We start from the raw sequence: 22,550 nt of genomic DNA on the forward strand, positions 1-22,550 counted from the left end.
AGATCTTTTGGCCTGCTGAACTTTATTATTGCTCGGCGGCCTCGGCCGTTCCCCCACTCTGCCCCACTCTATTGCAGCTTGACTCAGCTTGAACTCTGAGCACAGGGCCATCTGACCTGCGCTCTGGCCGCTCAACATTGCCAGCCTTGTCACCTGCTATTCATATAGCAAACATAACCTTCGCCCCCGCTTTCCGATCAATCTTCGCCACCCTCTTCCCCACCACATGATAGATACACTTGGTCACCATCCCCCCTGCCCCCGCTACGCCCGCCCCGCCCGCTCCCGCTGGCTCCCACCCTCGAGCCCGTACCAGCGCGCCCAGATCATCTTTGAGGTCCGACATGGACACGGCTGCGTCAGGGGCACGTAGGAGCGCAAGAAGGAGGTGAGCGGTGAGGATCGTTTGCGGGGTGATGGGTGGGATGGGCGGGCCGGGGATTACGGAGCCGGCGGAGGAGAGGGTGGAGGTGGAATGGGACGAAGGACTGAGGGGCGTGGATGGGTCAGAGCGAGATAGGCGGGCTAGATGAGATCTGAGGCTGTTAGCGATGGCGAAAAGACGATCTGGATTCGTGGATGGGAAAGACGCACATTGTGCCTTCGACAGTCTCGGGCGCTTCTGATCCAGCGGCGGAACCCTGCCTGAGCATCTCGGATAGCCCTTCTCTTATCTTGGCCTAGGCTGTCAGCTTCTGAGCGTATGTAAGGACCCCAAAGCAAACTCACGACAGCTTGCTCGATCACCGGAAGCCTGTATTGGACACCCTCCAGTACCCCCTCTGGCTCTTGCTGCTTCGCCATCTCTGGCTTCTCTTCTGCCCACTTTACCTCTGCTACAGGGCCTTGTCCCAGGCCTTCCTCCTCCGCGGCTTGAGCGGCCGCGGAAGTAGGCGCAAAGCGTATCGTCTGATCTTCTTCTCCTCCGACATCCTCTCCTTCCCCTCCTTCCCCTGCCACTGATCCGCTACTCGACCCCGACCTCCCTCGCACAGTCGCCGTACTCTCTCCCAGGCCATTTACCCCGCCCGCCGGCCCCGCTCCTCCAGCCGTCACCCGCCTCCCAAAGATCCCCCTCCCCATTACTTCTTCCTCCCCATTCGCTCCTCTCGCGCCCGGACTCCCCATAACCTCCCTCAACGCACTCCTCGTGCTCGCACTCGCCTTTCCTCTCGCCCGCGGTGTCCCCAAGAACTTGAGCGGGGAGAATCGATCAAACTCGAAGCCTTCCGTCAGGACTTCGACGGGGCCGGGTGTGGCGCGGGCGCGACGGGGTGTGGTACCGTTCACGAGGGAGTTTGTGATCTTTTGAGCGGCGGGTGTGCGGGTGCGAGTGGAGGCGGAGAAAGACTTCGCTTGGGGCTGGGAGGCCGGAGGGGAGGTAGGAAGGATGGAAGATGCGGTGAATGCGGATCGATGCTCCACATTTTCTGCCGGGGCGGTGGAGGATGAGGCGGCGGCAGCTTGGGCAGCACGAAGGGGGACGAGCTGGGCCTCCATAGCCCGCAAAGCGACCTCTTCGGCCTTGACGGCGTCTTCGAAAGTCATCTTCGCTGCTGCGCTTGACTCCGGCGGACCCTTGCGTGCGGACGGCGCAGCAATTCCGGACGTGGCGCTGGATATGGGAGGTGGAGCAGGTGCGGCAGGGGTCTTGGCAGCTTCTTCAATCTGCAGCTCCAGCTCGGCGACCCGCTCCAGCTGGGTATGGTGCGTTTCCAAAAGATTGGCGATTGTGGCTCGAGCACGAGGCATAGGTCGGCTGATGATATCAGCTGTGAGCTCTGCATCCACCTGTGCAGATAGGCCAGGTGACAGGGGGTCCCAATCCTTGAGATCACTCACTAATCATCCACCAGCCTCAGCGCCGTCTTGAGCATAATCTCCACCTCATCCCTCTCTTTCCTCTCCCCCTCTCCCGCCTTACCTGCAGATTCCGACCCCCCACCTCGTCCCTCATCCCGCTTTTCCACCCGCTTCACCCTGCCTACACCGACCACCTCCGTCTCCCCTACAAATCGAAATAATTTCTTCTCATTCTCGTCGGCATCCCTAATGAGGGACGTCACTGATCCGCCATCAGGTCTGCTATGACTTGGCCGGGAATGAGAGCGTGAGCTTGGCCGGGCTCGCGTGGAGGGACCGGGGACGGGGACGGGGTTGGGATAGAGCGAGTTGAGATAGGCGGTGGTGTATCGCCCTGAGGGGGCTTGATTTGCTGCTGCGAGGGTGTGGATCTGGTGCGAATAGTCTGCGAGCGCTGCGAGGCTGTCGGTCAGGGATGGCATGGCTCGCAAGGACGTCGCAGTGGTGAAATAGAGCGAGCTTGGTGGGTCGCAAGATTTGTTGACAACGCGTCGGTGGACGCGCCGGAACTGAGGAATGCTGTGCACGTGATCCCTACACAAGCTTGCATCTATTCTTTCTTGGGTCCTATATCTAGTTGGAACAGTATACACAGCCCCTCTACTTCTTCTCCGAGAGCTCAGCGACACCCGGGAGGGTCTAGAATATCAGCTATCGCTCTCCCATTCATCGTGCATACTAGCTGAACCCAAACTCACCTTGCCCTCGAGCAATTCCAAACTGGCACCACCGCCGGTCGAGACATGGCTGAGCTCATCCTCCTTGCCCGCGTTGGCCACGAGCGTCGCAGTGTCACCACCACCGACAATGACGGTCGCCCCGCCCTTGGCAGCCTTGATGCACGCCTCGAGGAGCGCGTCGGAGCCCTTGGCGAACGCCGGGAACTCGAATACACCGGCGGGACCGTTCCACAGGATAGTCTTGGACTGGGCGACGGCCTCGGCGAAGAGCTTCTGCGACTTGGGTCCGGCGTCGAGACCCATCAGGCCGGATTCGATACCTGATTCGTCGGTCGCGGCGCCAACCTGCAAGTCAGCTTGAGATCCGGCGTATTCTACGTTGGGTCCGGAACAGCTCACCTTGGCGTCCTTGTCAAATTTGTCGGCCGTGACGTAGTCGACGGGGAAGACGAGCTTGACGTTGTTCTTCTTGGCCTTCTCGACGAGATCCTTGACCTTCTTGGAACCATCCTCGTCAAAGAGGGACTGGCCAATCTGAACGATGAGCTATTAGTTCGTGAATTGGAAGAACGCGATAACTCACCTCAACGTTCTCGAGGGTCTTCTTGAAGGTGAAGCTCATACCACCGCAGATGATCAGGGTGTTGACCTGAAGAACGTCAGCTTGGCTCTGCCCGGGCTGTGTATAAGCTAGCTGACCTGGTCCAGCATGTTCTCGATCAACTGGATCTTGTCGGCAACCTTGGCACCACCAAGAATGGCCAAGAAGGGCCTCTCGGGGCTCTCGAGGACCTTGGCAAAGTACTCGAGCTCCTTCTTCATCAAGAACCCGGCGGCGCGCTGGGGCAGCTGAATGCCGACCATGGAAGAGTGGGCGCGGTGGGCGGTACCGAAGCTATATGATCAGCTCGAGGTCAATCCGGGACCTCCGAGTAGATACGTACGCATCGTTGATGTACACCGTACCGAGGGAGGTGAGGTCCTCGCGGAACTTCTTGACGGCCTCCTTGTCGGCTGCAGAGTGAGCTCGGCGCTTATAGCCATAACCGTGCCCGTCGCTGCCCAGCTCACCTTTGATCTTCTCGCCGTCCTTGACGCCCTTGCCCTCCTCCTCGACGTGGAACCGAAGGTTCTCAAGGAGGAAGACCTGTCCGTCCTTGCCCTCGCTGACGGCCTTCTTCACGTCCTCCCCTATTTTGTCAGCGCTTTTACCAATGAGACAGCCGAGAGTCACGCACCGACACAGTCATCCAGGAACTTGACGTCCCTGGAGAGGAGCTCGGAAAGCTTGGCCGCGACGGGCTTGAGCGAGTACTTGGGGTTGGGAGATCCGTCTGGGCGACCCAAATGGGACATGAGAATGACAGACTTGGCGCCTGTATGTCAGCTGTTGCTCGAAAGTGACGGAGCAGGCAGCTCACCATTGTCAATCGCGTACTTGATGGTCGGGAGGGCAGCGACGATACGCTTATAGGTCAGCTCTCAATTCTGGAAGCTCAGTTCCCCAAGCGGCATCCAGACAGCTTACAGCAGGGTTGGTGATGTTCTGCTGCTTGTCCTGGCTAGTCTCATCAGCTTGAATCATCCCAACGTCTACGGAGGTCTTCAGCTCACGGAACATTGAAGTCCACCCGGATGAGCACCTTCTCGCCCTTGAGCTGGACGTCGGTAATGGAAAGCTTGGATGAAAGAGACATTGTGAGTCTGTTAATGGAAGACGCGTTCCGAGTGAGGTATGGGACAGCCGGCGAGAGGAAGGAGTAGAGTGCGAAGGCGAATATAGCGGGAAGGAGGTAGTTGACCAATTGTCGGGAGCGGAAGGACATGCAAATCAGGTGAGAAAGGCCTCGGTCAGCTATCACTCTGTCAGGGATAATCTCCGCTCGAAAGGGGGTGCACGTACGGTTGCGACTGATTTGTCTTTTGAAAGTAAATTGGAGGTATAGTTAACGAGGTCAGTCTTTGCCCCAGTGAACTTTAAAGAGCCGCGGTCCATGTCTCTTATTTACGTCATGGCGGCTGCCCATTCCTCACCTCCAAAACAGCCACCCAGATCCGCCTCGGCTGCAAATTCCCGAAAATCCCAAATCGCCGAGTGGAGGCACGCGTGCCTGGTCTGGTCACCGCGCTCAACCATATCATAGCGCCCAAATCCCCCTCCCTTCCATCCTTTGCCTTCCTACCTTCTCACACTCTTAGCTACAGCATTCAGCTCAAGCTACTGTAGCCTTTCCCCTTAGCTCTCTGTATTCTCTGTATATGGAGAGTACCCGAACCACTTGTGCAGAAACCTCCCCAAAAGTAGCTACCACTTCTTTACGCCCAAACGCCCCTCACTTCAACCCCCATCAACCTCTTCCAACCCAAGCCCAATCCTTCTCGTCCGACTCACCCGATTGGAAAGGTCATTCCAGCCTTCGCTTCACTGACGGTCTGGTGTTTGCTGACGGCTCTGTAACCGCGCAGCTCCTGAACGCCGCATTCCATTCCACCCGCACACAGTTTCTTGGAGATCACTCTGATCACCCCGAACAGCGAAGCACCTTTTCAAACCTCGTCAAGCGCGTAAGTTTCTCCTCTCCTTGCTTACCGCAGGTCGGGCATCCTTCGCCCCATCACACCCCTCCTTCCCTCGTGCACATTCCCCCTTTCCTCGTCCCCATCAACTCTGGTATTGGGGATCCCCCCATCCTTTGGCTTCACCCATCCTTTGGCACCTAAAATCTTCAACACTCTATGGGGAAGCTCAGTTGACACCTCAGAACCGCCCCTCCGATTCTGAGCTTGACGCCCGGATCGTTGCCGCACGCATCAGATCAGAAGACCTCAAGCGCAAGTTCGAGGTATGCATCATGCTTCATCATTCAACTTGACGTGGAAACGTGCTGACCGCGATCTTCCTTCTCTACGTCTTACTTCCCACCTCAAACTTCGTTACTCCCTCATTTGTTTGGCTCCATCCTTCATCAATCATCGCCCTCATGACTACCTATATCTCTCATCGACTGATCTTCGCCTTACAGCAAGCCGAACACGATCGGATTGCGTTTGAAGAGCAAGTCAAGCGAGAAGAACTTCACGCCAAGCTCCTTCTTCTGCAACAAGAATTGAACGAGTACGAGGACAACATGTCCAGTTACGGTATGTCTGAAGACCTCAGAGGAGAGAATAGGGCTGACTCGCCCAGGTCAAAACGGCAATGGCGGTGCCAAGCACGCTAGGTAGGTCTCGCTCTTTTTGTCTGCGGTCTGTGCACATCCCCTTAGCGAATGCTTCTTCCCGCTCCTTCCCGCTTCCCCTCGCTCGGGCCCTCTCCCAGCCCCAAACACCCTAAGCCTTGCTTCATCGCCCGTGCGCACCTCCTCGATCCTGCTTCTCCTCCCTCTTTCTTCACTTCCCTTCTGTACATATCGCTGACTTTGCAGTCAATACAACGCCGATTCCGACTCCGACGAAGACTACGAGGAGCAGATCAGGGTCCTCAAGGAAAAGATCGCGCGCGCCGAGGCAGACAAGGCTTCGGAGGCCAAGCGAGCAAGGAAGGCTCAGCAAAAGGCCGAGCTCGCAAAATTACAAGCGCACTTTGAAGGCATATCCACCGCCTCAAGCGCTGCTTCCGAGACAGTGAGTCTTCTTCGCTTGTTTTGGGACTCGTGCGTCGGGTCTGGACTCTGGACTGGATTGATTGGGAAGGAGTCAATGTCGGGGTATCAAGATCAAGCAGAAGAGCTTCGGGAAATCAAGACTGCGATTCAAAACTTCGAGCGGCGAAGAGGAGGCGAAATGGACTACTCGCCGGGATATGGCTCGGACAGGCATGCTGCTGTAAGACGTGTTCTGACTTGACTCCTTTTGCGATTGCCTTCCCTCTCTCCGAACTTCCAGCTGATTTAGCAGCGCACCCACAAGGTCCTTCCGCCAGAGGAGGAACGAGTGACCCAGACTGGTTCCACCCACCGAGTCTACCCCGCCCCTGCTCCCGCCGCCGCGCCGCTCAACGTTGACCAAGGCTGGGACGAAGGAGCGACCACTGCCAACAACTCGTACAACTCCAACAACGGCTACAATGCGTCGCAGCAGCCAATCAAGACGGAGCGAAACGACAGGCAACCTCCTCCCCACCTCTCGAACGCGTCCGAGGCGCCTTCCTCCCCGGCCTTGGCCACCCCTGCTACTCCCGCCAGCGAGACCGCTGCGCCCAAGGGAGGGTACACCTATGTGCCATGGGAGCCAGTGAAGTGAGTCACTCCATTGCGTCGAGTAGGAGCAAGCAGCTGATGAGGCAGGTACACCAACCCCGAGCTCAACGTCAAGAAGGAGGTCTCCCGCGAGGAAATCCTCGGTGACTTTGGCACCAACAGGGAAGAGCGAACTCGGGATGGCGACGGTGGTGCCGGCGCTGGCAGAGACAACGGCTACGGGAACCGTGCTCCCAAGCCCAGCGCCGACGAGAACGGCGGAGACAGCTGGGGCGCGCCTGCTGCTTCCGGCGGTGGCGAGGTCGCTGAGGGCTGGGGCAATGCTACCGGTGGCGATGGCGGCTATGGCACCGGCGACGGTGGTTATGGCTCATACGGCGGTGGCGGTGGCGGTGGTGGTGGCGATAGCGAAGGCTGCAAGATCTGCCGCGCGACAGACCACTTTGTGAGTCATCTTTTAAACTATGTATGGGCAGTAGCTGATCTATTAGGCTCGGGAATGCCCCAAGCAGAACCAGTGCCTGAACTGCGGTGAAGAAGGGCACAAGGTAAGCTTCTTTCTGCCAAGGCTATTGTGAGTATGCTAAGTAGACCAGAGAAACGAGTGCGACAAAGGCGTCAAGTGCCGCCGATGCGAGGGCTTTGGCCACATGGTATGTTGACGACATTCTTCGAATCCGTTGTGAGAGTGGGGCTGACGCTACAGTCGTACGAATGCACCGAGCCCCGTCAGGGCGGTGGCGGTGGTGGTGGCGGCGGGTTCGTCAGCACTTCGACCTGCTACAACTGTGGCGAGACTGGTCACTTCGTAAGTTTTTCTTTTCCGCTGGCTGGAGTTCTGAGCTGACAGAATTAGTCGCGCGAATGCCCGAACCCCCAGGCTGAGCGCCGAGCTGGCGGTGGTGGTGGCGGTGGCGGAGCCTGCTACAATTGTGGCGAGAGTGGACACTTGGTAAGCTTGATGCCGGGCTCGCTTCGCCGGAAGTAGAAGCTGACGATATAGTCCCGAGACTGCGAAGCTCCCCGCGACCCGTCCAAGTTTACCGGCACCTGCGATACCTGCGGAGAACGCGGACACAGGGTGAGCATACTTCACGCCAATTGACGAGGGGAACTTTACTGACGACTTCAGCGTCGAGACTGCCCGACCGGCGACGGTGGTGGCGTAGGTGGAGGCGGTGGCGGAGGCTACGGCGGTGGATATGGTGGCGGAGGCGGTGGTGGTGGCGGCGGGGGTGGATATGGCCAATCGTTCGACCGTACTGCCGACAGCGGGTACGGAGCTCGCAAGACCGGCGGCAGCGCCCAGCCCTCCAACTCGGGCGGCAGCAACTGGGGCGAGCCGGCTGGCGGAGACGACAAGGCCAGCAGCAATGGCAACGGCTGGACCGAGTCTGCTCCCGGTAAGTCTGGACTCCTTCACCTGTCTGAAGGTCAGAGCTGATCATCAGAACCCGCAAAGTCCTCGTCCAGCAACTCCGGAAACTGGGACGCTCCCGCACCGGCGGCACCTGCACCGGCACCGGTTGAGCTTGCCGCGCCCGTTGAGCCCGCCGCTGCCGACGGAGAGGATGACGGAGGTTGGGGAGCCGACTACAGCAAGCCGTCCAGGTCGGCTCGTTCGGTCTCGTCCCGCGCCTCTGCGCCTCAGGAGGACCGCCCGGTCCCGAGGCCCGCGCCCCCACCCCAAACCGGTATGGGCGGATGGGGAACCACCGGTATGTCTCCTCCTACACTTCTCAAGCCAGAATATCAGCTGATCCAAATAGACGACTCCCGAAGCAAGACACCCACCCCCGGAGACTACTCCACCCCGGCTCCGGCCCCGGCTCCGGCCCCGGCTGCGTCCTCGGCCAAGCCCTTCATCCACCCCTCGAGGCAGGTCCACGTTCCCGCCAACCTCACCGAGGTTCGTCGTCCTTCCGGCGTGCAGCAGCAGCGCGAGCCCGACAACGTTGTCGCTTCCAACTACGATCGCCAGAACAGCGGCGGTGGTGGAAGGTACGCTGAGCAGAGCGAGAAGAGCTACAGCCGATCGGTATCTCAAGTGAGCTATCCGTCGTCTTTCCCTTCTGGAAAGGGTAGTAAGCTGACCCAGAAGGTCTCTGAACCTGTCCGTGCGCCCAGCCCGCCTCCTGCCCCTGCGCCAGTCAAGAAGGCGTCCGCTCCAGAAGTGAGCTACTTGTTCCTATGGTGGTTGAATTTGAGCTAATCAGAATAGCCTGCGCCTGCGGCTGACGAGGACGACGAGTTCGGAGGCTGGTAGAGAAGTCATACGAAGTGTAAGCTGACTGTTCCGTCGCGTCGATGGGATGTAAGCTGATTGGACAGGCTAATCTCGCCGGCACCATCGATTCTTCTCATCTTCCTTGGCATCTTGTATCCGGCCCATTTATTCTCAACGTCATTCCCGAACCACTACATTCGCACTTCTCTCCTCTCGCCCTTCCCCATCATCATCCGGACACCCCACCTACCTCTTACCTCACCGACCTATCTTAACGAGCTCCACCATTTCCAGACTCCAATTCCATATTATGCGGTTTACGTTGAAGTAGTAGAGAGAGTCACCAGTTATCGAGTATTGAGTAGGTAGAAGAGCAGCAGTAGCAGTAGCAGCAGAAGAAGGGGGAGGAAGGAGGAGAGAAAAAAAGAGGAGAAGGAAGAAAGTAGAAGTCGTTCATTATATCATCATCATGCATCGCGTTCAAAGACTTCGTTTCCAGCTGGCTGAGCTCCAGTAGTCGCAAGTGCGCCTATCCATGCGGAGAAGACTGGAGTTGACCAACTTCGCGGATGGACAAACAGGGCAGATTTGGTACAACTAACATCAAGATCACCGCCGAACCCGACTTGCTATGTGACATCTACGTCTATCCGACCCCGACGGCCGACGGCGGACCGTCAAGTCCTATCTTTCGTCTTCATCAATCCACCTCCATCCCCACTATCACCTCCTCCTTCGCCACCTTCGTCCCTGCTTCCGCTTGCTCCGCCTCCGCCTCAGCTGCCGCATTGGCCCTCGCCTCCCGCTCCATCCGGTGTCGTATCCCATGCGGGATCTGCCCTGGAAAGAGGGACTGCATAATCCGTTCGGGCGCTCTACACGTTGCGACCCCGTATGCCCCCTCGACATTGATATCCCGATTGAACTTATTGAGCTGGACTCAATAAGCTTCTTTCTAGGCCAGGAATCGAGGTAGGCGAACAGCTTACCGAATCGAGCTTGTATGTGTCTCGTCCAAAGTTCAGGTTGAGACCGTTCTTCTACCCCTATCAGCTGATAGTCGGAATTGAACGGGAAAGATGAAACGTACAGCCACTGCAAGCCTTGCCGCAGTCTCCGCAGCGCGCTGTACAGCCGAAGCCGCGTACTGAGCCTCTTCGTCTGCTCTGTGTATCATGAGCCACCGCGACCAGTACACATCTGAGGTGTAGAAGAGGACTTACGTGGGTACATAGGTAGATCGGCGGGGTTTCAGCTTGATATCAGGTAGATCCTTCTTCCCCTATTAATATATCAGCTTCATCTTCATAGTCCAGATCATCGAACAAATGAAACATACCTTGGCACTGCTATCAGTCTTCGACGTCGCCTCAGCAGACTTGGCAGCAGTCGCATTTGCAGCAGCTGCCCTGCTCATTGCCTGAGCGAGAAGACTCGGCGCAGCAGCAGGCTGAGAGATGGCGGCGATAGCTGCAGCCTTGCCGGTCGGGACAGCGCCAGCGGCGATAGGTGTCGACGTCGAAGTGGACGTGCCGGTCTTTTTCCCGGAACCGCTTTCAAGGAGAGGTTTGCCTTTCGTCGTGGGTGTATTTGTAGCCGGAAGCACCGATTTGCCCGTGGCGCTTCCACTCGCCTTAGCAGCCTTGCCGCTACCGCTGCCGCTGGCGCCTGATGCGCGAGGCTCGGGCGTCCCGCTCGGTGTACCGGCCTTGGACGATACACTCGGTGTACCTCGCTTGTTGGGCGTATCGGACGTCCCGGTCTCGCCCCGCTCTTTTCGCTTCAGAGTTTCGACGTTACTCTTCCGCGGCTTGCCGTCCTTTCGGGTCTTTACTTCCTTCTCCTCTGGTTCCGGTGCCACCTCCTCCTCTATCTTCTCCGGCTCTGCCGACTTGCCTGCTTTACCCGCCTTCTCCCTCTTCGGCCTCTTGTCGGACACGATCTCCGCCTTTGCTGGTCGCGTACCCTTCTTCTCCGGCTTATCTTGGGCCTTACCGGACTCCATCACCGGTTCCTCCGATTCGATGCGCCTCCTGTTGATCTTGAGCACTAACTTTTGCGACTTTGCGGCAGGTACGATCGGGGGCGACTCGCTGGCGGGCAAAGCGGCCGGGGAAGGGGCTTTTACCGCAGGCGAAGGGGATGCCGCAGGAGCTGGGGCAGCAGTCTCAGGAGGGACGGGAGGTGACGCTGGAGGAGAGGACGCCTGGGGGGCGGTCTCGACGGGTGCAGTGTAGGCGGTGTGCGGTGGAGTAAGAGCTACCGCGGTTGGCGGGGTGGGATCTTGGTGCGGAACAGGCGGAGGAGTTGGTTGCCGAGCAGTTGGTGGATCAACGTCCATGGCGTCTTCGGAAGGTACCGCTGCGGCTTGCGAGTCCGGCTGAGGACTTGTGGACTGCATTGTCTCCGCGACTGCTGCCTCTGCTCCTGCTGAGAGAACTGGGACGGCGTCGCTGGTTTTGGTCGGCGGATAGATTGGAGGAGGCGTGAAGAGAACCGTACGTCGAGGAGGGGACGCTTGTTGAGTGATGGGTGGAGTGGGATCACGATGGGGCACGGGCAGTGGCGTGGGTGGCTGATCGACATCGGTGGGTCCGGGCGCCCGTGCCGGAAGTAGTGGTGTCTCGGGCACAGTAGAAGCAGCCGCGGCTGCCGGAAACGCAGATGCCTCCGGAGCTGCCAATATGGCTTCTCCGGCCGCCTCTGCGCCTGCCGATGGTACCATGTCTGGTTCTGGCGACTCCGAGGGTGATATGATGACCCGCCGCTTAGTCTTGGATGGCGTACCGCGGAAGGTGCTGGTCGACGGAGAAGTGATACGAGGTGGAGTATGGGCGGCGGTGACGGGAGGGGTGGGGTCTTGGTGTGGGACGGGTGGAGGAGTGGGCTGGCGGACCGGGAAGAGTTCAACCTCCGGTGTTGCGGGGGGAGGAGTCGCAGCTGCCACTACTATGGGAATAGTAGCGGTAGCAGGTTCTGACACCGGTGCTGGTGATGGTGGAGGTGAGGAGGATACGAACTGTGCGAAGCGGGCAGGCGCAGCTGATGGCGGTGCTCGGGCGGCGCCAAAGGTGGAGGAGTCAGAGACAGCTTCCGCTGGTGGTAAAGATACCGATGTGGGTGCAAGAAGAGGGGAGGTGACTCGAGTAGGCGATACTCCCGGAGATAGTACCGCCCGAGGAGCCGACGCCACTGGTGGAGTGAGTGATCCGGACAGTACTCGCAAAGATGGCGTCAGTGCCGCCGCGTGCGAGAAGAAAGGATGGTCCGGAGGGAGAGGGGGTGTTTCGATAGGTGGCGAAGATTCTCGTGGGGTAGGAGAGGACGGAGCTGCAGCTGGTGGGTATTGTGGGAGTTGTTCGCGGCTTGGTGGAGCTTTGGCTGCTTTGCTAGGTTGTAGAGGTGTAGGGGCAGGTGAAAGGGATGGTGATGAGTCTGCTCGGTTGGGTGTAGAAGGGCCGGTGTTCGCCGACGCTGAAGCTGAAGGACCCGCTTGAGCAGCTGTTCCAGGGCCAGATGGGCGGGAAGGGGATTGTGCGCGCGAAGCGGGCTTGGATCGGTCTTTGCTATTTGACGGATCAGGCTGCAGGCCGTCAGCTATGAGGTCTAGATCATAAAGCAGAGCCAGATGGCTGCTCACAGAACTATTGTGGCTGCTGGGTTCCGGCTGCGATGTCAGCGATGGTCTACTTTACCGGCTCTAAGGCATGTGAAGATTTACAGATACGACACGACCCTTCACAACTTTGGGTCTGGAGCTCCTACGAGGTGGAGCAGGCGGTGCAGACTTTGCTGCAGCTTTTGCTGCAGTCTTTTTAGGCGCCATGATTATCAAAGTTTGCGGCGGGTTAGGAAGCTAAGGAGCGACGGCGACCAGGCACGGAGTGTGTGTTTTGGAAGGTCTCAGTTGCGAGGAGACGGGTTTCGAGCGCCCGAGCGGGCGAGAACTGGTCGGACTAGATTTGGCCAGCGTATTTGAGGATATGGCCGTTCTGCGATTCGAGATATGGCGAGCAGGCCGATGCAGAAGTCTACTCAAGCAGTGCAAGCAGTGCTGACACGGTAGAGAAAGAAGGTGGTCGCGCACGAACTGATCCAGCTGGATCTTATGTGAAGGGCTCGATTACGTATTACTCCCAGCGCCTGGTCTTGGGCGCCGCAGTCGCCTTCACTCTAAGCCTTAGCCTCACGCACATGTGGGAGCTCTTTGTCGGTGATTCTGGGAGAGAACTCTTGTCAGTTCGATGTCCCTGTAGTGAGTCCGCGTCCTGGATATACCCTACAGGCCCCCAGCCGCCAAAGCGCTCTGGATATTTCAGGCACCACGTGCACGGTGACCAGTCGCGTATGCTCTCCTAGTTACCTGTCTAGAATGCTTCAATTGCTTGATACCGGCTTGCAGAAGCAATGCTGATGTGGACGGGCGGCCAGGCGCCATGTTGCCTCGACGCTGAACTTGCACACGAACGGGTGTTGTAACGTGACGTTTCAGCTGGTCCGCCAGGTACGAGCTGAAACACATTCCTCGCTTTCCTGGCACGGTATGCACGGATGCAACCTAAAACTCAGCTATCGCTGTTGCTTCTTCGCTCACGGCTAGCGTCAGCCTTCTCATCTGCAAGGACCCCTTCACGTCACCAATCAAAAGCATCTCAGACGAGTCACCGCAGATTTGAACATGGCATGCCATTGGTTCAGCTCGCCAGACATCGATGCAGGTACGACGCTCGAGCAAGCCAGGGCCCGTGTTGAAGTGCTCGAAACTCTCAACACCGACGTGAGCTGCGCCCGGCCGGGAGATCGCGCTAGGCTGGACGAAGCCGTCGACAGCCTCGAGGAAGCCACAAACTCGACCGAGTGGAGGGAGTGGAACACCAATTCCGTCTCCGTGCCGTTCGACGTCACTCGGCTCAAGTACCCTATCCGGAAAGCATGGTCCGACAGCCCCAGCGAGCCTAATGCGCTTGACGGCATGTCTATCACCATGCTACGCGTGGCAAATCAGCGCGGAGTGACGGCGGCGGATATTGCGGCGCAGGGGAAGCAGGATCGGGAGGCGAGAGCTTTGGCGCTGGCGGATGAGCGGTCGAGGCAGTTGGCCAAGCGCAGGCAGGCGGTAGCGTCCGGAGGACGGAAGGACGATGATGCCTCGCTGGCGGATGATCTACCTCGATCGGCCCCTGGGGGCGTCCGGCCTCTGCCGGACTCGATCCAGGTCACGGCCAGATCCTCTAAGGTCGATTTTGTGCTGCACGAGATCCTCAAGTCGGACCCGGCCGATAAATTCATCATTTTCGCCGAGGGAAATGACTATGGGCACTTAAGCGAGGCTCTGCTCTTGATGGAGATCCGCACGTGAGTCAACCAGATGACCGTAGGGATTGCTGAGTCGTGCTGACTTGCCAGGTGCTATCTCGTCGCTGAAGTCTCGGACAAAGAGCGCGACCAAGCGTTGATCGACTTTAAGCTGCCTGAAGTGCGTGTTTGTGTCATGGGTCTAGGATTGGGTGCTCGTGGGCTGTAAGTACTTACTGACATACTGCACAAAATTCAGTCTGACTGACTTCTGTAGCAATCTTACTGAGGCCAACCGAGTGATCTTCCTTCGACCGCTTTGGAGTTCACACGTCTTTAGCCAAGCCATCGCACGATGTCATCGACTCGGCCAGACTCGTTCCAGTGTAGTCCAGATCCTTGTCGCCGAGGACACGATCAAGGAGGGAGCTGCGACTCGCCACGAGGGCAAGCTGTCTGAGATGGATCAAGCGGCTTGGAATCGAGCTCTGATCGAGGTACCTCATCCCTGCTTAGCGAGATCGAGTAGGAGCTGATACCACCAGAACCCTTGATATGTGGACGAACAGCCCAATCCTATCAAGCCCCTCACTATCAGTCTCATCCCCATCGACGAGCGCCCTCCGCCCGGATTCCCTGCACCCTGGACCGCCCCCGCAGCACCCTCTGTTCCCTTAACTCCGGCTACACCAGCCCGGCGAGCTGCAGCGGGCAGTCCAGCCCATGTTGATGAGGCGCTACGGGTCAAGCATGAGATCGATGAGGATGGGTTTGAAATCCTGGACGGGCCTCGTAAGCGGGTCAAGTTTGATGAGGGCGCTGCAGGACCTTCGGCGTAGGTGGGGAGGGGGATCTATCGGCATGGCATGTTTTATGTATATCTGCTTATATAATCTTTGTGCGCATTTGGCTAGCAGCTGAATACGATTACGACCTTATGCGCAAGCAAGTGTATGGGGACTAAGGAGTTCGTCTACTGCTTTAGCGCTGAGCTGGCCAGCGAGAAGCACCTGAAACACAACCTGAAACACGCGCACTCGTACGGTATGTCGAGCACGGAGTAGGCTTCTATCTCCGCTCGCTCATCCCACCCCCGGCCGCTCGGTAGCTCTTTCGCCCGGTGCCTTTGCTCTCCTGCTCTCATCCACACCCATACATCCCATAAACCCTACTCTTGCCATCCAGCGAGACATCACACGCCATGGTCAACTCAGCCAATGCCCTCCAATCTCCCGCCCAGGCTCTCACGCTCGGGACCCTGCGCCTACAGCTCAGTCCAACTCAGGCGACACACATCCTCGAAGGACTTGGCCAGAGGCCGCTGATCGAAGCGTACCTCGAAACATCGGAATTCGCGGAGGATTCAAAAAAGCTACGAGGAATCCTGACCCGCCTTCTGGACGACGGCGATCTCGGCTTCGGCGGACGCTGGCAAGTGACAGGATCGCAGATGGAGGTAACCTGCTGGATAGTTCCAATGGACGCAGACGGCAGCACATGGGTCGATGCGGGGAGCAACGGAAGGCAGTCTGATCTGAGGGAGATGCATGAGAGTCTGTTTGGAGAGGATGGCGAGCTCGTGCTCGCATTGAAAGTGAGTAATATTTGTGTATGCTGCTCTGCGCAAACTAACGCTGGTCAGCCTGAAGATCACGGATCAATCCCCCAGGTGTTTCACTCGATACCTTCCCCGTCAAAACCAGACCTACGTCAACGTCCGCTCTACCTTGACGAAACCATGTATCAGACGTTGAAGCAATTCATGGATCGGGGTCAACCATCATATCCTTTAAAGACTCGCTTGCGCCTATATCAATCTGTTCGTGATTTGCTTGCCTTGCCCTCGTCTGCATGATTTTGTTCCGTGCTGATATGCTCTCAGTACTCTGTATGGGAGATAGTGACACGCGAAGAGGATCCAAGGCAGATGTTGGACCCAAGATATACGCCGGTGGAGGGAGCGGCGGGAGCGGGACGCTATTTCCTGAATCCGCAGACGGGGCAGGTTCGCCGGCGAGGCGAGTATCATCAATTACCTCGAGGAGGCATCGTGTGAGTAGCTTCTAATCGGCTTTTGTCGTCCATTCAAGGGGCGAAAAGCTGACCCTCGAAGGGGCGAGCAGATGGGATCAGGCAAATCGTTCGAGATATTAGCCCTAATCCTCCTGACCTTACATCTACAATGTCAGCCCCCGCGACCGACGCCTCAAGTGGAGATCTCGGCGGTCTCGATCGACGAACGGACAGGCCGCCGATCCTACATGGAACGCCCGATCAATGAGAATCGGAGAGCGTCTGCGTCTAATTTCCAACCGGCGAAGGAATATACCCTCGTGGATGCTACTCTGTTGATCGTTCCTAAAGGGCTCGCGGCGACGTGGATAGCAGAGATCGCTAAGCACTTCGAAGAAGGGACTTTCAAGGTGTGGGCCGATGGGAAGCGCTTGCCTACTCCCAAGGAGATTGCCTTGTCCAATGTAAGTCGTCACTGGCTCCTCAGCCTGTCTGCCGGCGCGGGGTCCTCCGGATCTGTCCGGATCTATGACGCTGACAAGCAGATCATAGTGATGGCGACCGAACGCTTCTCGAGAGCGCCGCACGACTCGAGTCTGCTCAATTATAGGTTCAAGCGAATAGTAGTGGGTGAGTGATTTGAAGGACGGCCGCGTCAACAAGAAGCTGACCATACAGATGAAGGGCATCAGGCGGCCCAGGAGAACCCTACGAGCGCTATCGACTTTGTCGAGAAACTCAACGCCGAGCGCAGATGGTTGGTGAGCGGAAGTGAGTGCTGTTGATGCCGCCAGCAGAGAACCAGCTGATCTGGCCTAGCTCCTACGGCAGGTCTCCACCAAGGAGGTACGAGCAGTGAAAATCGCCTCGCCGCCGTTCACGCCGCACAGCCTGGCGATGCTGCCGATTTGGCGCAGAATGTGTCACATCCTGGAGATGAGGATGGGGGTCAGCTGGCAGTGAGTCCGCTTCTCTCGCATTGCGTCCATCAACGAGAGAAGCTAAGATGTAGAGAATCATCGTGCTCTTCTTGAAGGCGGACTTCTTCGGCTCAAGAAGAGCCTTCAGGAATCTGATTCTAGGTCCATTAGGCGCGGCGGGTGCCTCACCAGCATTTGGCGCGGTCAAACGGTTCCGATTCCTCATGAACGCCCTTATCGTCAAGAACGCGTACGTCTGTATAGTCAATGGACCCCTTTATTGTTCGCTGACGCAGCAGACCCGAGGTAGTAGACGCTGAACTACAACTGCCTCCGCAGACCATATCCATAGTCAGGCTAGCGTTGCATCCGGTGCAACGCTTGACTTACAACTTTTTACTGGCGCAGGTACTTCTAAACGCGATCACCAGTCCGTTCAACCTATTTCGCACCTAGCGAGTCATATGTGACGTCTGCTGACGTCAACAGGCAAACGTACAGATATCGACTATTTCCTCCATCCACGCAATACTGGCCCGACTCTCATTAGACAGCCTGGAATAGGGGTGTAATCAAGGTGCGCGATCAACTGGGCCAAGTGAGAATACAGCTGAAGATCGTAGAACCCTGAATTCCTAGACGAGCAGATAAACCCTACAAAGCCTCTGCCTGTCAGCCTCATCCCCGTCGGCGACCGCGCAGCTCCTGCGATCACAAATGCAAGCAACAGCCGAGCCGGGCCGTCCCGCCCCATCGCCAACAACCCGCGCCTTCCTGGCGTTTGTCCCGCTTCCAGCAGCAACGGAGCGGGTCCGTCCCGGCTCGCCGCCGTTGACCAGCGCACCCCTCGCGCCTCCCCCGCGTCCAGCAGCGATCAGGGCGGTCCCTCCGTCCCGGTCACCCCTACCACATCGGCAATACGCTGTCAGGCGGGCGCTTCACAGGGGCCTAGACACATACAGCGCGCGTTGGACGATGATGACGACATTAGGGTGCTAGATGGGCCGCCCGGGGATAGGAAAGGGAAAGGAAGGGAGACACCCGTGGCCAAGCGGGCTAAAAGATGATACTGGCGCGACACAGAGGCGTAGTTGTAATAGTATACCTTCATCTTCAGGCTTATCGTTGTATATGTATTCAAAGCTGGACCACCCTCATGTTGGTCGGGAGACTCGATGCGAGCCACGTCGAAAGAGCTTTAGACCCTGCCTGCGCGGGCCCGTAAGATACTGGATAGCCTTCGACGTGCACACCGTGCATATCGGATCATGCTATATACACAACAACATTGCTACATACGAAGCCAATCATCAAAATTGACTCGCTGTCCCCATGTCCTATGCCTCTCCACCCATGACTAATCGACATCCAACATCCGTTCCTAACCTGGACGCCCATCTCCAAATCCTAGACCGGCTAGACCTTGTCCGCATAAACCGGCCGTTCCGCCGCCATCGCCGCCACCCTCCCCGACCTCGACTCTGGGTCCATCCGCCTCGCTCCCCAGCCCGTATGTCTCCGCCCTCTGCGTTCCCTGTGCGCCTTGAGATCCGCCGAAATGGGATTGACGCTCCGGGCGATAGTGGTCCCGTTACTCCGACGGCGGCGACAGGTACGTACTTTCGAGGTCTGGGCTGCGGCAGCCACGGTGGAGGTAGAGGTGGAAGCGACGGGCGCGGGAGCAACCGCGCCAGGTGCTTTGACGTCCGCGGAGGACGAGGCGGGTCGGACCGAGGTGGACGTGGACGTAGATGAAGCCGGAGCAGAAGCGGCTGCTGCGCTCGGAGAGGGTGTAGGGCTAGCCGCGAGGTTTTTGGCGTCCGAAACCGCATTTCCTCCGCCACCGCCGCCGCTACCGCCGCCGCTACCGCCCTTGGTCCCCGCACCGTCCGCACCTCCAGGGTGCACACAGTTGGAACCAGTCACGCCGCGACCGCTAGCGGGAGTCGTGCCCCGGTAGTCTCCGGAGTATTTGACAGTCGCGCCTGGATTGGGAAAGACGACGTCCTGCCCCTCGACGGTGCTGCAGGTATTGACGGAGCCGGCGTTGGCGACGAAGGGAGCGGGGAAGTCTCGGCTGTTGAGTCCGGATCCGCCGTTGGTGATGGTGACGATAGCGCAGTTCTGGACGTCAGCCAAGGTCAAACCAAAGGGTCCGATGTTCCACCAACAGCTCCGCTTGACGGCGTCTTCACATCAGGCAAGAAGGGCGGCTCACCTGGTACATCTCCCTGTTCCCGAGCCTGTTGAACCAAGTCCAGCTGAACACCGCCTCCCCACTCGGCGCCGCCTTGGGAATGACAAAGCTATTTGTCAAGTCCTCTGCCATGCACCCGCCAATGTAGCTGAAAATGACGTTCCACGTCTTGCCCATATCGTACGACAGCGACAGCTGACATGATCCGCCACCATGTACCGCGCCGGGCGGGGCGATGGTGAAGGATTGGGTCGTGCCTGCCGGCCATGACTTTTGGGGTGTGAGTAGGGAAGGAGCGGCGCCGAGGTAGCCCTAAAGAATCAGCTATTGGTTCTGGGAGGCGCGAAGGCGACTGACCTTGCAGGGATATGGAAGACCGTTAGCTACCAAAGGAGCGGTATAGCTGTAGTCTGGGGATCAGCCTTTTGGCCATCACAGACGTCATCAAACCTCCACCCACCTTTATCGTCGTTGGAAACTGCCGGGTTCTGCTGGCTCTTGATGGGGTATGGGTTCTGCATTTGGAGGTGCGCCAGCGCAACCCCAGCGAACGCGAATAGCGAAAGGACAGTAGAGCTCTTCATTATGATCGTAAAGTCGTTGAAAAAAACGGGTAATTCGTAAGGTTGAGTGAAGTTGAAAAAGAGTGTGATCGTCGACGCGGTCGAACGAGTTGGACGTTGAAAGGCGTAGATGTGCTACGCTGCGGAAGTGGTTGGGGAAGTGATGTTTGATAGAAGCGATGCTGAGTCTATAAAGAGATCAGTGCCCGCCTTCGGATGTAGATCCTATTTCCAAGGATGGGACAGCGTCGCGTCGAGAAGGAAAGGAGGAACTTACGCGTCAAGTCGAGTGAGCGAGCGCCTGGCCCTTTGACGGATGAGAAGCTGTACGAAAAGAGAGGCGAAGGATCAGCAAGGCGGGAGATGGGATGAAGGGAGAAGGATGAAAAGAGAAGAGAAGAGAAGAGAAGGATCACTGCATGACTCTGGTACTGTCTACCACTCAAAGGACAACAGGGTGAAAAGGTTCAAATCACTTTCAAACTCTCCCTTGCGTCACCGTGCACACACGGGGTAACAGGGAAGCGCGTTTCGTGTTTCAGTGGCGTACAGTGGCGCGTCTCACTGACCGTCTATTGTTCGTTGACCTTGACGACCAGCAGCATGCACCTCGCCCAGACTCCGTGTCACATCCTATGCCAAAGCCTGCCATTCCGACACCATGCATCCAGATCACTTCCATACTAGAACACTTGTATGGAACTCTCCCGCCCAGGTCCAACACCAATGTACTGGATCTTGACGCCCAAGAAGTCCTCAACGAACTTGCAGTACTTTTGGCACGTTTCGGGAAGCTCAGCAAAGGTCTGGCACTTGGTAATGTCGGATTTCCAGCCGGGGAGGGTGACGTAGGTGACTTCGACCTTGGCGAGGCGGTCGAGGTCGGCTATCTGATCAGCTGAGTCCAGAGCTCGAGACCAGATGGGCTTACCAGGGAACCCGTCAATCTCGACACCGTCCACCACGTAGCCTGTCGCAATCTTGATCTCCTCAAACCCGTCCAGAACATCGAGCTTGGTCAAGTTCAAGCTGGTGTACCCGTTGATCATGGTAGAGTAACGCATGACCACCAGGTCCAACCAGCCACACCGCCTTCGCCGACCAGTGACGGTACCGTATTCAGCTCCGACCTCTTGCAGGGTCTCGCCGATGGTGCCGAACTGCTCGGTCGGGAAGGGTCCACCACCGACACGGGTGGTATAGGCCTTTACGACACCGACGACCCGCTTGATAGCGAAGGTGGGGAGACCGAGACCGGTGCAGACACCGCCGATAGCGGTCGACGAGGAAGTGACGAAGGGGTAGGTTCCGTAGTCGAGATCCAACATGAGCGCGTTGGCGCCTTCGACGAGGATCCGCTTGTTTTGCTTAATGGCGTTGTGGAGGAAAGTAGGGCCATCGACAATGTGCGGGCGGAGACGCTCCGCAAAAGCCTGAATGTCAGCTTTGGACCTTGTCTTGTGCCTGTTAACTCACGAGGTACATCTCAATCTCGCCTTCGGTGTCAAACTCAAAGTGTCCATACCGCTTGAACCGCCCCTCAACCAAGTTCCGGAACTTGGCCGGGAAAGACGGGTCGTACAGGTGGTGCACCCGAAGTCCGGACCGGCTGGCCTTGGACGAGTAAGCGGGTCCGATACCCTTGCGGGTGGTGCCGATAGATGAACCACCGAGTTCAATCTCCTTGAGTCCATCGACGATCTGGTGGAAGCCGAGAACGAGGTGGGCGCGGTCAGAGACGAACAACCGGTCGGCGCAGCTCAGGCCTGATAATCAGCTTGGTCTCCGTCAACGACATAATCGCACAGCTCACCTTTGCGTTCCAGAGTGTCGAGCTCATTGAACAGCGAGGGAATGTGGACGACCACGCCGGACCCGATGAAGGCAGTGCACTTTTGGTTGATCAAGCCTGCAGGTCAGCTGATGATATCGCCTAGAGTTCACCGTCTCCGCCTGCCACCGGCTGTAACATGCCGTCTACGCCTTCTCTGACCAGACAATCGAGACGTACCACTCGGGAGCAGGTTGAACGCATAGGTCGTCTTGACGCCCTTCGGGTCCTTGACCACGATGGTGTGTCCGGCATTGTTTCCTCCGGCACACCGAGCGCAGATGTCCGCTTCGGCGGCAAGGATATCGACGAGCTTGCCCTTGCCTTCATCGCCCCACTGGGCACCGAGCCTAAGTATGGTCAGTACGCAATACGGCTTAGCCGACCGGCCGCGAAGCGGAGGTAGACGTACACAACGGTGACCCCGGCGGGCGTTGCCTCTGATCCTGCCGCTGTCAGCTTTCAGCCCCAGACCGAGCGGAGCAATCAGCTGACCTTGACTCATGATTTGTATCTATTGAGCTGTATAGCGCCCTCCTTGAGGAAGAGGGAGATGTACAACAGGCAAATCAATCACCACCTTGACTCGTTTCGGTCTTTTCGGACCAACCAGCCAAGCCAGTTCTGGGGTGAGTGACGTGGCACCATCCTTGTTGACATTCACTGATAAGCCGCGCGGTTGATTTCTTTCCTTTCCGGCCCGGTGTGTCAGATCTGACTTGACCCATCCGACAGACTCAAGCCATGTCTTCAACGGTGACG

At 57.8% G+C, this 22,550-nt stretch overlaps 8 protein-coding genes across 8 annotated transcripts; 3 read left to right on the top strand and 5 right to left on the bottom strand.

Annotated features, from left to right (window-relative positions):
* Positions 1-160: 160 nt before the first annotated feature.
* MKK02DRAFT_43498 (uncharacterized protein) lies at positions 161-2,285 on the bottom strand (the record flags this gene model as incomplete). Its single annotated transcript, XM_053092455.1, has 4 exons — positions 161-536; positions 595-680; positions 730-1,759; positions 1,843-2,285. The coding sequence occupies 4 exons, from the start codon at positions 2,283-2,285 to the stop codon at positions 161-163; spliced, it is 1,935 nt and encodes a 644-aa protein (XP_052947349.1).
* A 178-nt stretch (positions 2,286-2,463) lies between these two features.
* Positions 2,464-4,369, bottom strand: MKK02DRAFT_23774 (putative phosphoglycerate kinase; the record flags this gene model as incomplete). Its single annotated transcript, XM_053086783.1, has 11 exons — positions 2,464-2,502; positions 2,562-2,888; positions 2,943-3,077; positions 3,127-3,192; positions 3,243-3,438; positions 3,488-3,557; positions 3,615-3,734; positions 3,782-3,919; positions 3,965-4,010; positions 4,072-4,105; positions 4,158-4,369. The coding sequence occupies 11 exons, from the start codon at positions 4,367-4,369 to the stop codon at positions 2,464-2,466; spliced, it is 1,383 nt and encodes a 460-aa protein (XP_052947350.1).
* Positions 4,370-5,524: 1,155 nt separating this feature from the next.
* Positions 5,525-9,008, top strand: MKK02DRAFT_43500 (uncharacterized protein; the record flags this gene model as incomplete). The annotated part of the gene is made up of 15 exons (XM_053092456.1): positions 5,525-5,684; positions 5,731-5,764; positions 5,969-6,167; positions 6,441-6,781; positions 6,830-7,187; positions 7,234-7,290; positions 7,339-7,395; positions 7,449-7,550; positions 7,599-7,694; positions 7,746-7,823; positions 7,875-8,145; positions 8,194-8,460; positions 8,512-8,789; positions 8,844-8,915; positions 8,964-9,008. 15 exons carry the CDS (start codon positions 5,525-5,527, stop codon positions 9,006-9,008), a joined length of 2,415 nt encoding a protein of 804 aa, XP_052947351.1.
* A 661-nt stretch (positions 9,009-9,669) lies between these two features.
* Positions 9,670-12,795, bottom strand: MKK02DRAFT_32391 (uncharacterized protein; the record flags this gene model as incomplete). The annotated part of the gene is made up of 6 exons (XM_053088495.1): positions 9,670-9,903; positions 9,959-10,009; positions 10,060-10,135; positions 10,193-10,224; positions 10,309-12,636; positions 12,691-12,795. The coding sequence occupies 6 exons, from the start codon at positions 12,793-12,795 to the stop codon at positions 9,670-9,672; spliced, it is 2,826 nt and encodes a 941-aa protein (XP_052947352.1).
* An 801-nt stretch (positions 12,796-13,596) lies between these two features.
* MKK02DRAFT_24260 (P-loop containing nucleoside triphosphate hydrolase protein) lies at positions 13,597-14,800 on the top strand (the record flags this gene model as incomplete). The annotated part of the gene is made up of 3 exons (XM_053086867.1): positions 13,597-14,324; positions 14,376-14,489; positions 14,542-14,800. Coding segments are annotated over 3 exons (1,101 nt in total), but the record flags the coding sequence as incomplete, so codon positions are not given.
* A 665-nt stretch (positions 14,801-15,465) lies between these two features.
* Positions 15,466-18,264, top strand: MKK02DRAFT_43503 (SNF2 family N-terminal domain-containing protein; the record flags this gene model as incomplete). The annotated part of the gene is made up of 9 exons (XM_053092457.1): positions 15,466-15,858; positions 16,147-16,316; positions 16,378-16,741; positions 16,823-16,907; positions 16,956-17,048; positions 17,097-17,236; positions 17,290-17,447; positions 17,497-17,605; positions 17,821-18,264. 9 exons carry the CDS (start codon positions 15,466-15,468, stop codon positions 18,262-18,264), a joined length of 1,956 nt encoding a protein of 651 aa, XP_052947354.1.
* A 349-nt stretch (positions 18,265-18,613) lies between these two features.
* On the bottom strand, positions 18,614-19,978 carry MKK02DRAFT_32393 (uncharacterized protein; the record flags this gene model as incomplete). The annotated part of the gene is made up of 4 exons (XM_053088496.1): positions 18,614-19,321; positions 19,416-19,706; positions 19,752-19,804; positions 19,855-19,978. 4 exons carry the CDS (start codon positions 19,976-19,978, stop codon positions 18,614-18,616), a joined length of 1,176 nt encoding a protein of 391 aa, XP_052947355.1.
* Positions 19,979-20,640: 662 nt separating this feature from the next.
* Positions 20,641-22,293, bottom strand: MKK02DRAFT_43505 (putative Adenylosuccinate synthetase; the record flags this gene model as incomplete). Its single annotated transcript, XM_053092458.1, has 7 exons — positions 20,641-20,843; positions 20,889-21,390; positions 21,434-21,723; positions 21,771-21,866; positions 21,969-22,138; positions 22,201-22,234; positions 22,284-22,293. 7 exons carry the CDS (start codon positions 22,291-22,293, stop codon positions 20,641-20,643), a joined length of 1,305 nt encoding a protein of 434 aa, XP_052947356.1.
* Positions 22,294-22,550: the final 257 nt, after the last annotated feature.

This window comes from Dioszegia hungarica (genome assembly GCF_025882075.1).
Source record: "Dioszegia hungarica strain PDD-24b-2 chromosome Unknown MKK02contig_7, whole genome shotgun sequence".
NCBI lineage: Eukaryota > Fungi > Basidiomycota > Tremellomycetes > Tremellales > Bulleribasidiaceae > Dioszegia > Dioszegia hungarica.